The sequence below is a fragment of the Schistocerca cancellata genome, chromosome 2 (genome assembly GCF_023864275.1).
Source record: "Schistocerca cancellata isolate TAMUIC-IGC-003103 chromosome 2, iqSchCanc2.1, whole genome shotgun sequence".
NCBI classification, from domain to species: domain Eukaryota; kingdom Metazoa; phylum Arthropoda; class Insecta; order Orthoptera; family Acrididae; genus Schistocerca; species Schistocerca cancellata.
Window position 1 is genome coordinate 7,749,475 of NC_064627.1, and position 14,175 is coordinate 7,763,649.

Sequence of the window (14,175 nt, forward strand, 5' to 3'; positions counted from 1 at the left end):
ACAGACAGTCCTTTTCCTGCCATTTTCCCCCAGACCACCATCTTGGATTCCATCATGGGAGGGGAGAGGAAGGGACGACAGTGCCTTCTGGTGGTGGTGCTGTGAACTAGGTTAGTTGGACTTTGGATATCATGGTGAACACAAAGGATGGACCTACTGCCTAAGACAACTTAAATTATTTCAATAAACAATGCAAGCAAAATAAAGACTTGTGTCCATCCTATCCAGCAGCCCAGCACAGACTGAGTCTCTTTCTCACAAATTTCCTGATAGGGGAAGGGGAGGGGAGCAATGCATACAAAATAAAGATCTATGACTGTCCTATCCGACAACTGAGCTCAGACTGATTCCTTTTTCCACCAATTAACAGATGGGGAAGGGGTGGGAGCGACGGGGGGAGGGGGGAGGTGAGGGGTTACGTTAGTGGAGGTAGCCCAATTGACTTATTTTCCCGCCAAAATTTGAACCCCCCCATGACGTCTTCGTGAGATTGCAATATCTATTTTCAGCATCTTGTATATGCCATTTGAATAAATTTGGCAACAATGCAGAGTGGGGCTGTGCTCACTTTGTCCTACTACTAATACGGACACACTAAATATACACTATTTTCGACAAATAAAACATTTACATGTGTTCCACATTGTATACCAGAAACGTAGACGGTACTGTCCACAGTGCTGTACTTGGCTGTCCTGGTTTCTTGTGCTGCAATTGTTGTCTCCGGTACTGCCGCTCTGTCCCTCGTGGCGGCATGCAATAGTGAAACTGTTCTGAGAAAGTGATTAGTTTATTCAAAAAGCGCAGATATTTTCGAACATTCAGGATGTTACAGTAACTAGCACCAGGTTTCTGAGACATTAACCACATTAGATTCCAGGTGAACTTTAGAATCACACCGAACGCAGGTCCAGCTCTCGAGAAGATTAAAATCTGGCGAAATTGTCACTGCAGGAACTCTGCGGAAACCGAGCACTGGATGGGTGAAATCGAGTGCCTTATAGCACTTATTATTTTTTTGGCTATAAACTCAGACTGTTTACTCACAACCTGCGTCGTCCCTAGGGTCATAAGCGCCCTTGTCAAGATATGAATTTTGCTCCCCCTCCCCCCACATGTTCTAGGAAGAGAAATAACGTAACTTCGAAGTGCATCCCTGGCAGATCCACGCTTGGCCAACCCCTAACTACCACACTGCTCACAACAAGGGGGATTACTTGGAAAAATTATTCAGTTCTGGGCTATCATATAAGTACAGCTCGTGGTGGAATTAAATCTTATCATTTTCTGGGGAATAACGTACGAGATGAAATAATTCACATTCTCCAACAAAAAATTAAAAACAAAATATTGTCTTTCTTTAAAGGTGCTAAATATTATAGTATAATTTTGTATTATACGCTAGATATTCCTGGTGTTGAGCAAATCACAATGATAGTTCATTTCTTTAATTTTAATTCTACTGGTGTTGACATTTGAAATATGAAAAATAGTAAACTTTTCCCTGGGTTTACAACATGTAAGAGTTACATCTGGGTTGGGGCTTGTAGAGGTAGTCTTAAAACAGAGGTACTGATAGTACCTTTGGTTGGGGGAGGGCTTGAATTTTCGCGCGACGCTGCAAAATCCATCGAACCAGTACTATGGTGTTAAGATATTGACTGCAGCATTTTATGTGCTCATGACTCAAATGACTTATCGCTAGGAATCCTCTCCACTGATTCAGAGCTACAGTAACCGTTATGTGATCCAACGAAAGTGTTCCTCATTGCTACGCAGAATAGGGAGTACCGCGAATCCATCCGGAGTTCCGACCTTCATAACGAAGACGATTATCAGTTGCAACGTGAAAAGCCATAGCGTATAAGTATGTGAAAACTAAGCGCCGAAACCCGTAATTATGATGCACGACAATTAATTTATTAGACACAACACTTTTTTGCAAAAAATTGTGTTTAAAATACGTTATTAAAAAGTAATGTTCATTTAGGGCAGAGCTGTCAAATTAGTTACACGTGAAAGATATTCATTAACTGGAATAACCGTATCCTGTAATAATACTATACGCTACTATTGATTGCCTTGGTGTTCTGTGTTAATAGCTTGTGCTGCCCTCTATTATCGGCGTTGGTACTTAGAAAGATATGCCTTTTTTGTGTTTGGTGTGGGACATAAGTGTTCGGTAGTTTGAGACTTTGTTTATAAACAAGTGTAATGTGTATAGAATGACGTAGTGCGGCTAGAGTGGCGAATGTAGAAATGATAAGCAATAAACTTTGCCGCCTGTGCGCAAGAGAAAGGGAAGGCTCCATCAGAATTTACGAAGAAGAAGGCCAGAAATTGAATCTTGCAACAAAGATTATTCAGTGTCTGCAGATTTGGGTATGCATTTGAGAGAAAAAATGTTTAATAAGTGGTAAAATACAATGGTGACCGCTGTATCATTTTGTTAACTCTTGTTTCTTTGCTATCAGTGAGCTGCACTGTCTGTTATGGAGCTGTAGTTGATGCGTTTGTCGCCTCCGTGAAGCCGAAAAGAATGCTTTTACTAATACGTAAACTGATACTAACCTTGTAGTATCGTCGAACATGTCACCTACACACTTTCTTAATTTTTCTGTAGAAATAGTTAAAACTTGCTGGCGAGCTGATACAAAGTTTTTTTCGTGTAACCATCCACAAAGAAAACAATTAAATGAAGATGGATTCGTTAACATTTTCTACAGGTCCTATTCCCCAAATACGCATTCGGAGGCCCAGTATTCAAAGAACTCGCAAAACGACCATGTGTTTAATTTTTTAAATAATAGCTCCTGGAGTTTAAATTTTGTGACAGGCTAAAATGATATTATTAATAAAGAGAAATTTTATATGAGTATTATAGTTTGAGAAGATTCGGGGATATAGTAATAACGGCGTGCAAATATTCTTCGTTTAACTTGAGGCACTTTTGTTGCTGGGTGTCTCCACATGTGTCGAATTATCAAATGGTGCCGAACTGTTATCAAGACAGTCATTTAACTTCTTCTTCCTGGTGACTGTACCAGCAATTGGAACTGGTCTGAGGGGTAGGCAACAGTGCTGTTTTTTAAAAAACATCGGTGTAACCTATCTGTGAAATTTTAAAATTCCTTTTGTGATAAATGTTAATAGCTTCATGTATTATGTAGCAAAATTCGTTGCCTTTTTATAATTTTTTTCTAGTGGTTTTCTTCCACTTTGTTGTTCACCTACAGTTTGGACACATGTGCATTATATGATCTGAGTGACAGGCAGACCGAGGTTACATTTTGATTTTTGTTAACATGAATTTTTTGTCTAGTACAATTTATTCAGTTATTATTTTGCTTGCTGGAAAACATTATACTCTAATGAAACTAACAAATAATGTTGCTGCTTGATTTGATGCTACACACAAAGAGTAACTAACCATTGAATCTGGCACTTCTAATATTAGACTGATCTTCAATGGTTCAGTGAAGGAAACATTAAAGGAGGAAATATTTGTGTCCTTTCTCTTGCCTTATCAATTCTGTCATTTTAGGCAAAGTAGCCATAAATGTTCCCAATATATGAGTGCTCTGAATTGTAAGTAATAATGTGCATGTGTGGGGGCTCAGTGTGATCAGTGAGTAACTTGCATTCGGGAGGACGACAGTTCAATCCTGCGTCTGACCATCCTCATTTAGGTTTTCCGTGATTTCCCTAAATCGCTTCAGGCAAATGCCGGGATGGTTCCTTTGAAAGTGTACGGCCAACTTCCTTCCCTAATTCGATGAGCTCGCTGTCTGGTCTCCTCCCCCAACAACCCAACCCAACCCCTCAGTCAGTAACTTCTACGTGGAATGCCAACCAATTCATGCTGTACTTGTTGGAAGAAAGTAATGTACATTTGTATACATCCTGTCTTGTTTACCTGAAAGCAAGAGAATGCCATGTGAAATGCTGAATTAAAGGCTGAATGTGTTTCAGAAAGGACTGTGTAAAATCCAAAGAAGAATAGTGTAATTTAGTGATAGCTAGCTTTGCAAATGTGAAGGGGTGTGTCTTTAACAGTTTAACTAATTAACCTTTTGATTCTCTATATGACAATTCTTCCAAAACAAAGGAATCGTCTCCTGCATGTATCGTTATAGTGTATGTTCACGATAACCCACTGTGCTGTGGAACATAACAGACATTGCTTGAAGATCCTATTTTCAGCTGTAAAATTATGATTATTATTTTGTGCTGTTTACAGACTTTCAGATAGTGTGATGTTAGGACTTAAGAGGGCGTATTCTTAGTGCAGTATGTAAATGCACAATCGCTACCTTTTCTGCATTTATGTGTAGACTGTTTCTGGAGAATCGGTCAGTGATGTGTTACACTGATAGTTTGATTTTATTCTCCAGTTCATATGCACTCTGGCTGTCAGATGTACATTGTGTACATTTTTTTAATGAAGTTGATGACTTACATTACTAATAAACAGCAGGAATTAGATTGGAGCTAGAATACAACCTTAGGGCACACTGTATGTAATGTTCTGTGTCTACAGTTGGTACATAAGCCTGTTGTTTTCCTCTTGATAATATATGGGTGTATATTGGAGCAAAATTAGGATGAACGAAAATGTAGGCATCTGAAGGGAGTTTTGAAGTGAAAGGTTGAAATAAAAACAATGATGATCATATTCTGAAAGTTAATGTTGCATAAGGTCTCGTCCAGGCCAGACTGTGAGGGCATCTACCAAACCAGGTGACTAGTGTATAAAGGAATAGCAGGAAAGAGGAAATGATACCTGGTGGCCGGTCAAAAAGAACAGAGTCAGAGGCAGACAGCCTAAACCGCAAGCCGTCTGCTCAGTGAGAAGGCTGTATGCAACATGAGAGCGAGCAGTCTGGGCTGCGGCCTCCGAAGGTAATCCCCTCCAAAATTTTGTGTTAGATTGCTATTCCTGCTAAACTCTGCACATCCATGTAGGAAGCTGTATAGATGTAAAAAGCAGTATAAATTTGCACTTCAATTCCCAAAATACAAACCCAAACGAAGACCTTCAGAGATACCTAGAGTTAAATCAGTAGTCTATAGAAGCAGCCACTGTTGATGTGTATAGAGCACCAATAGGCAATATGTCTACCCTGCTTTATTTCCCTTCACGTGTTCACAAAAAGATGCAAAAAACTAATTATGTGCGTGGATATTAATTTTAACTTCCTAAAAGCATCAATACAAAACAAAAACTGATGTTTTGAACTTTTTTTTAAAAAACATTTAATTTAAAACCTATAACAGCGGCAGCAGCAGCACGAGTAACAGCAATATCAGTGTCAAACAAATACAGTAAGATCTCGATTATGTGCTCGGGGTTCTGTAACTGTGGGATTATCAAATATACCAAATTACCCAGGTCATTTCTAAAAACCTGGTTTAAGGTAAAAAAACAAGTATCTATTATTTATTAAACACAACAGCAGAAATTACACTAGGGTGATTTCACCTTAAATAGTATAGGTCAAGAGTGAATGTGTCACATCACTATTTCAAAGTTAACTGGTAAAGTATATAGTGAAGTTCCACATGACACCTTTCCAAAACTACAATATTTTCATTTTCTGATGATTTGTTAAGATGCTACAGACTTCTCCAAATGAGAGCATTTGTGAAAATGCTGTAATGAAAGGGGAAATTGAAAAATTGTCATAGAGAAATCAAAAGTGATAGAGATTTGAATTTATTTTCAATGAATACTTTCTTCTCAGTACTATGAGACATGAATGCATACCTCTGAGCTTTTTTTCCTTTTTTGGGGAAAATAAACTATGAAAATTTGTAACATATTGTAAATTTCAAAATTATGTTTCGAAAATATGAATACCGTATTTACTCGAATCTAAGCCGCACTTTTTTTCCAGTTTTTGTAATCCAAAAAACCGCCTGCGGCTTAGAATCGAGTGCAAAGCAAGCGGAAGTTCTGAAAAATGTTGGTAGGTGCCGCCACAACTAACTTCTGCCGTCGAATATATGTAGCGCTACACAGACATGCTTTGTAGGCACAAAGATAAATACTGGCGCCAAAACCTCTGCGTCAGTAAATAAATAAAAAAAAAAGGTGGAAGACGAGCTTTTTTTTTCTCCGCCCCGAGTTTCGACCACTGCATTTTCATACATTATCCAACGAAGTAAATACAAATTCCGTATTGTTCATCTTCGAATGTATTAGAATTTCAATGTACTACGAAAATCTGACTGGCAAGACTGTTTGGGATGTTTGTCAATATGGCCAACTGTACGTTCTGAATTTTTTCCTACCTGTGAGAAGAGATGGTTGCTAATAGTAACCTGATGAAATGTGAATCACAAGCAGTATTATCTTCACCATTCACCATAAGAATAATACGAATATAAACATTTTGCCATGTGTTCTTCCGTGTTTGCTGCTATCTCATTTAAATCCTGTCTGCCTAATAAACTACGAAACTAGAGTGAGACAACAGCAAACGCGGAAGAATACACTTATCGTATCTGTTTATATTCGTATTATTCTTAGCCTAATAGTGATACAGTCAGAAATGAACCACGGCAACTGACTAGATTTTTAAATCTAAGATGACTCTAATTTCTGTGCAGAATTTGATGTACTAAAGAAGCGGCCGCAAAGATTTTCAAACGGAGAAAAATTTGCGCCTAACTCTCGTTCAGAACATGTTCTATCATACGCAGCCTATTATTTGGTTCTTGTTGATCATTCTCAAAGAAAGCAGCAGTGTAAGTAACAACAAATAGCAGTCTCTTGACATTGCTTCGCTAATGAGATGGTTCGCCTCTTTTTAGTTGTAAGCGGCGGTAGCGCACACAAAAGCAAGCCATGCCGCGAACGGCGACAGGCCGTAAACACGCACTATCAGAATGCGACAAACAATGCATGACACATTACAGTGATGCATTTTCAGCTTAGAGTGACGTAAACACCTATAACAGAGAAAACGGCACTTATCAGATCAAACAAAATAAGCAATCGATTCAAACCAGACGAAGCACGTGAAAAAGGAAGGGTACCCGTATAAATACGGACGGAGCGCCTGACGCATAGCAATGGCTACCTGGTAAAGCTTACGACTCGAACCAAACTACTGTAGCTGTATCGTCATTCATTCGACCTAAATTGTGTCTCATATTACAATGGACCAACTTTGTTTCGATTTGGAGGTGCGGCCTAAAACTTTTATCTCCCCTTGAATTTTGAGTCTCAAATTTCAGGTGCGGCTTAGATTCGGGAAATCTTTTTTTCCTTTGTTTCGAGTCTCATTTTTCAGGTGCGGCTTAGATTCGAGTGCGGCTTATATTCGGGTAAATACGGTAGTCACAGGATGTTAACTGTCTTGAGAAATGATAAAGTGGAAGGATTGCTAACTGTCATCTATGACAGTAATGCATGAAATTCTTAAACTATCACAATATTTGCACATAAAGTTGTTTATTTAGAAATTATTTTCTCCAAAGTCCCCATCCTAAATGTTCTAAAAATTTCATGGTATGTTAGTTGGTCATTGTACTTAGGGAATGTAAGCCAGAGTGGGCAATGTTTGTTTGTACAATATGTGAGAAATTCTTTAGGTAGGCCTAGCTTTACTCTTAAGGTAAAAAAAAAATCATGGACACTTACATATTTAAATTGATCACTGGTTTTTAAGATAATGTCATGCAATAGTGGTATTTCTGAATCAAAATAATTACTTTAGAACATAAGTGAGTGGGAAAACAATTCACAATTTCATTCAAAAGCATTTTATAACAAATGAGGTATAATTAAATGTATACCCATTTTTTTATGATACTATTCACAAATTATTATTGTCTTCTGTCATAATTACATTTTTTCATGACTTTGCGTGAATTAAAATATCCTACAATGTAACAATCAACACTGCACTATTGAAAAGAGTTCATTTATTTTTTCATCTGCTTCTCATTGAACTCGTATAGATGAGCTGACTTTGTGCACAAGAGCAGTGGTTGAGAAATGGGAACTGCACACTGATCTTTTGAAGATGGACACGTGAAAGCATTAAGCAAGAGCATGAGGTGTCTTAAAGGAGACGATTATGTCTTTCAGCTCATGAGAGAGACCTATTATCTGCTCCACCCACCACTGATTGTCATACAAACAAGAAATGAAGTCGCTCAATCCAAAGTCATCTAATGTATACTGTGGTCTCTGCATTTCACATGCAGTAACAAGATGCATTTTGTGGAGAACTGTTTTTGGAATGTAATTGCCACTCTGGGATACAACCCAGTAGTCACTTGATTGAATTCCTACCACAGGCTTCATAGCAGACCACTCTTCTCTTTTTTTTTTGAATAGAATTCCCTTAATGTACCTTCATTTAGTATTAAGAGTGTCATGTCTATTACTAATGTTGATGTGGTGTGTACAAATCCTGTAGCATTTCTTATAGCATCAGCAGATTCATGCTGGAGATTAAATCTTGTTGTAAGATATTTACAGGGACCTCCTAACCCATCACATGCACTTTTTCCATGACCTATTACAGAAAGTATCCATTTTTTGTCTTAATTCCTGTGCTACAGCATTAACCAGGCTCATAAAGCTGAAAGTAATTTTTAAAATGTGATGCTGCACCATCAGTCACACACACATGTTTAGGAAAAGCATGGCCTCCAGATGATATGTCATCAATTATCATACTGACAGCATAGCATGCATGTGAACTGTCATGAATGGTATCATCACTGACAATAGCAAAAGAGTTAGTTAGTTAATAAGTTAGTTAGTTAGTTGCGTGTTCCATTGATCAATCACACGGTACGGTAACCGTTATGATGTGAAACATGTCAAGTGCACAAGAAATGCACCATTCCCTTAAATGGCACAAAATGCATATACTGTATTTATAGATTTATTTATTCCCCTATTCAAGAATTCATCTATGGTATAGAAGGAGTTGTCAAGGAGATATGATTTCAATTTATTTTTGTAGCTGTTACTGCTGTCTGTCAGACATTTTATTTCATCTGGTAATTTGTTGAAAATTTTTACTGCAGCATATTTTACGCCTTTCTGTGCCAAAGATAGGTTGAGTAAAGGATAGTGTAAGTCTTTTTTTTTCCTGCTATTATGACCTTGAATGTCACTTGTTTTTAAACGTGTCCATGTTGTTGGGAACAAATTTCATAATGAGTAAATGTACTGTGAGGCTGTTGTAGGAATTCCCAATCTTTTAAAAAGATGCCAACAAGATGTGTGGCTATGAACCCCACACATTATTCTAACCACTTTCTTTTGAACAGTGAATACTTTTTGTCTAAATGTTGAGTTACCCCAAAATATTATTCCGTATGACATCAGAGAGTGAAAATATGCAAAGTATGTTAGTACTAATTTCTATATCCTCAGAATTGGCAGTTATTCTGATTGCAAAAATTGCTGAACCTAGTCCATTTAGAAGATCCAAAATATGAATTTTCCAATTAAGATTCTCATCTATATGTACACGCAAAAACTTCGTATGCTCTACGCTGTCTGATGTGTTGTATTTATTGAAGGAACTATACTTTTTGCAGCAGAAAATTGGATATACTGTGTTTTTTCAGTTTAGAGGAAACCCATATGCAGAAAACCAATTAATGACTTTTCCAAAGACCTTATTTGTATCATTTTCAATTGGAGTTTCTTTTACTGGATTAATAGTGATGCTTGTATCATCAGCAAACAGTGTCAGTTCAGTTTCCTGTTTCAGATAGGAAGGGAGATCGTTCATTTATATCAGAACAGAAGGGGACCCATGATTGAACCGTGTGGAACATCCAATGTTACAAGGAAGTTAGAACACATGTGAACATTGATACCTGTGATGTGTGTCAGTGGTAACTTTGAATTTTGTTCTGCCAAGCAATAGACCAGTTCTCAGCAAAGTCGAAATGAAGAACTAATGTGTCAGTATTCTGGGATGTCGCTTTCATGACCCAATGCCCAACCTCTAACACCCTTCTCTGGCTCTACTGTCTGCTTCACCAACTCTCCTCCCTCTCAAAATGCATAGGTTATGTCACCTGAAGATGTAATGCTTCAGCAGTCATCACTTCAGCATCAGAACACATTGCACACTCCAGCATCTCTTGACATACACACAAAAGCATCAGGTCCATCTCTGTACTTCTTTCCTGTAACACCGCTTATGGTGAAACAAACAAGTGTTAAATTGGTGCAATAAATACATATGCATGCTTCTTTCAGTGGCTGACATTTTACACGTTTTGCTCATAAGGAGTAGCATTTTGTGAGACCAATTTGTAAATTTGGGTTCTCCTTTTTCATTAGGATATATCCCTTATTGATCTTGTCATATATCTTTTTACCTTTTCAACTTTTTCACAGTGATAACATCAGCCTGGTTAGTACTTTTCCTGCTGCAATCTTTAGATAATATTCCAGAGCAACAGTAAGCTTATCATCTGGCAACGGATACCCACATGAAGAATGTGGGCATGCCCAAATGCCCTTCCCATTGTTTATTTTCCAAGCTTTTGAAATCGAATAATGCGAGGAGGTGGGTATGTATTTCCTTATCTGTTGCTTAGAGTGATTACCTGGTATCAGTGTCGGCAACTGTGCCTTTTCAGTTTAGGTGGCTGCTGAGATAGCATTTCATGCACACATCACTAACGTTAGGTTCTGCATGAAGTACATCTACATTTGTACACTTTACAAAGTTTTGAAAATGTTGCTTGTGTAAAACTTTTCAATTTCTTCCACTTTTCTTTTTACGTATTGTTTTCTTCTTGTGCTTCTTACCTTTCCTGGACGTTTAAGGAGGGATGTAGTAGGGGCTACAGCAGAAATGCTAATACTTAATTCGCCAACAATTTCACACCCAAGAATATAAACAAACACCTGTACTGTCTTCTTCAGTTTCTCACTCAGGTGATGGTGATTGTTCAGGGGGGTTGTCACTAAACATTTTGTAGTAAGTGTAGCAATTACTGCACAATGGATGTGATGCTGATACCATTATTTGAAGACCAAGATATTTCTGCAGTACCTGTGAAAGATTTCCAACAATTCTGAAGTGTTTTTCACTTTTCTTAAAACCACCTTCTGGTGTCTTTATTTTATTTTTTTATTTTTTTTATAGTTCATACAGTTCACTCTTTCACTATTGTCTCTTACAAAAGTTCAAACCAAATACAAAACTCGATGCAGAATGATTTATGTCAAAGTTCTCACTCATTTGTTGTAAACAGAAGAGCACTGCAAAGAGAGTTGTCAACATGCATATTTTACACTAGAAATTCAGTAATGCCCAATATGCAGAATATTGAAAAAATTTTAACACTTTGCACAGAAAATATTGCCCTTTGCGTTTGCACTGATTACTAACATTAACCAAGCAATAGTTTAAATTTTTCAGAAGGGGGGTTTCAAGTAAATAATTAATAAAATCTCATAAAAATGCAATTTTTTACATTTTTAGTAATAAACATTTACATAAATATAGATAGTTGGAGCAGAGAAGATACTGTTTAATTACATCGCTGGTATCTGGTAGTATGACAGAAAAGATAGCGTTGTGTGACTTTCCAATTTGGAAAAAAATCTTTAAGTGGAAGAACTAACTTATATTTTGTATTTTTGTTTTAAATTTGTAAGTTAAAGGAAGACCATAAGCATGCAGGTATCAACTAAATTTCAACACACAAAGGGAGCTTTAACGCAAAAGTTCTATCATGTCTCCTGTACCTTTGGTTTAGTAGTTTTTTTACCCCCCCCTCTACTGTTTTAAGAATTATTTACAAAATATCCAATTTTCAAAGGCGCATACCATTTACAAAAATTAAGATAAAATGAAAATATTTTATTTCTTAGCACTTATGATGGAGAGGTCTAATGTATATTTTTTCCAGGGAAATTCATGACCTGGAGTTGACATGACCTGTATGATTTGAGATGAAATCACCATCACCATCATTTAAGACTGATTATGCCTTTCAGCGTTCAGTCTGGAGCATAGCCCCCCGTATACAATTCCTCCATGATCCCATATTCAGTGCTAACATTGGTGCCTCTTCTGATGTTAAACCTATTACTTCAAAATCATTCTTAACCGAATCCAGGTACCTTCTCCTCGGTCTTCCCCGACTCCTCCTACCCTCTACTGCTGAATCCATGAGTCTCTTGGGTAACCTTACTTCTCCCATGCGTGTAACGTGACCCCACCATCCACGCCTGTTTCCCCTGACTGCTACATCTATAGAGTTCATTCCCAGTTTTTCTTTGATTTCCTCATTGTGGACACCCTCCTGCCATTGTTCCCATCTACTAGTACCTGCAATCATCCTAGCTACTTTCATATCCGTAACCTCAACCTTGTTGATAAGGTAACCTGAATCCACCCAGCTTTCGCTCCCATACAACAAAGTTGGTCGAAAGATTAAACGGTGGACAGATAACTTAGTCTTGGTACTGACTTCCTTCTTGCAGAAGAGAGTAGATCGTAGCTGAGCACTCACTGCATTAGCTTTGCTACACCTCGCTTCCAGTTCTTTCACTATGTTGCCATTCTGTGAGAATATGCATCCTAAGTACTTGAAACTGTCCACCTGTTCTAACTTTGTTCCTCCTATTTGGCACTCAATCCGTTTATATCTCTTTCCCACTGACATTACTTTCGTTTTGGAGATGCTAATCTTCATACCATAGTCCTTACATTTATGATCTAGCTCTGAAATATTACTTTGCAAACATTCAGTCGAATCTGCCATCACAACTAAGTCATCCGCATATGCAAGACTGCTTATTTTGTGTTCACATATCTTGATCTCACCCAGCCAGTCTATTGTTTTCAACATATGATCCATAAATAATATGAAAACAGTGGAGACAGGTTGCAGCCTTGTCTTACCCCTGAAACTACTCTGAACCATGAACTCAACTTACCATCAACTCTAACTGCTGCCTGACTATCCATGTAAAGACCTTTAATTGCTTGCAAAAGTTTGCCTCCTATTCCATAATCTTGTAGAACAGACAATAACTTCCTCCTAGGAACCCCCCGGTCATATGCCTTTTCTAGATCTATAAAGCATAGATACAATTCCCTGTTCTGCTCATAACACTTCTCCATTATTTGCCGTAAGCTAAAGATCTGGTCCTGACAACCTCTAAGAGGCCTAAACCAACACTGATTTTCATCCAATTGGTCCTCAACTAATACTCGCACTTTCCTTTCAACAATACCTGAGAAGATTTTACTCACAATGCTGATTAAAGAGATACCTCTGTAGTTGTTACAATCTTTTCTGTTTCCATGTTTAAAGATTGGTGTGATTACTGCTATTGTCCAGTCTGATGGAACCTGTCCCGACTCCCAGGCCATTTCAATTATCCTGTGTAGCCATTTAAGACCTGACATTCCACTGTATTTGATGAGTTCCGACTTAATTTCATCCACCCCAGCCGCTTTATTGCACTGCAATCTATTGACCATTTTCTCCACTTCCTCAAATGTGATCTTATTTCCATCATCATTCCTATCCCATTCTACCTCGAAATCTGAAACATTACTGATCGCATTTTCATCTACATTGAGCAACTCTTCAAAATATTTCCTCCATCTGCCCAAGGCATCCACAGGATTCACCAGCAGTTTTCCTGACCTGTCCAAAATACTTGTCATTTCCTTCTTACCTCCCTTTCAAAGACTGCTAATTACACCCCAGAATGGTTTTCCAGCAGATTGACCCATAGTATCCAACCTGTTTCCAAAGTCTTCCCAAGATTTCTTCTTGGATGCTGCAATTATCTGTTTGGCTTTGTTTCTTTCTTCAACATAACTTTCTCTGTCTACCTGGGTTCTGGTATGTAGCTATTTTTGATACGCCTTCTTTTTGCTTTTACAGGCTGCCTTGACTGTATCATTCCACCAAGCTGTTTGCTTCATCCTACTTTTACACACTACTGTTCCAAGACATTCTTTAGCCACTTCTAGTACTGTGTCCCTGTACCTTGTCCATTCCTTTTCCAATGACTGTAATTGACTACATTCAACTAACTGGTACCTTTCTGAGATCGCTGTTATGTACTTGTGCCTGATTTCCTTATCCCGAAGTTTCTCCACTCTTATCCTTCTACATATGGACCTGACCTCCTGCACCATCGGCCTCACAATC

General features: G+C 37.9%; 1 protein-coding gene across 1 annotated transcript in view; it reads left to right on the plus strand.

The window, feature by feature from the left end:
- Positions 1-2,092: 2,092 nt before the first annotated feature.
- Positions 2,093-14,175, plus strand: part of LOC126161295 (zinc finger protein 879-like) — a 320,538-nt gene continuing 308,455 nt past the window's right edge. The window contains exon 1 of the mRNA XM_049917035.1: positions 2,093-2,382. Within this exon, the coding sequence (XP_049772992.1) occupies positions 2,260-2,382 (123 nt within the window). The 5' untranslated portion in view covers positions 2,093-2,259. The remainder of the gene's footprint in view (positions 2,383-14,175) is intronic.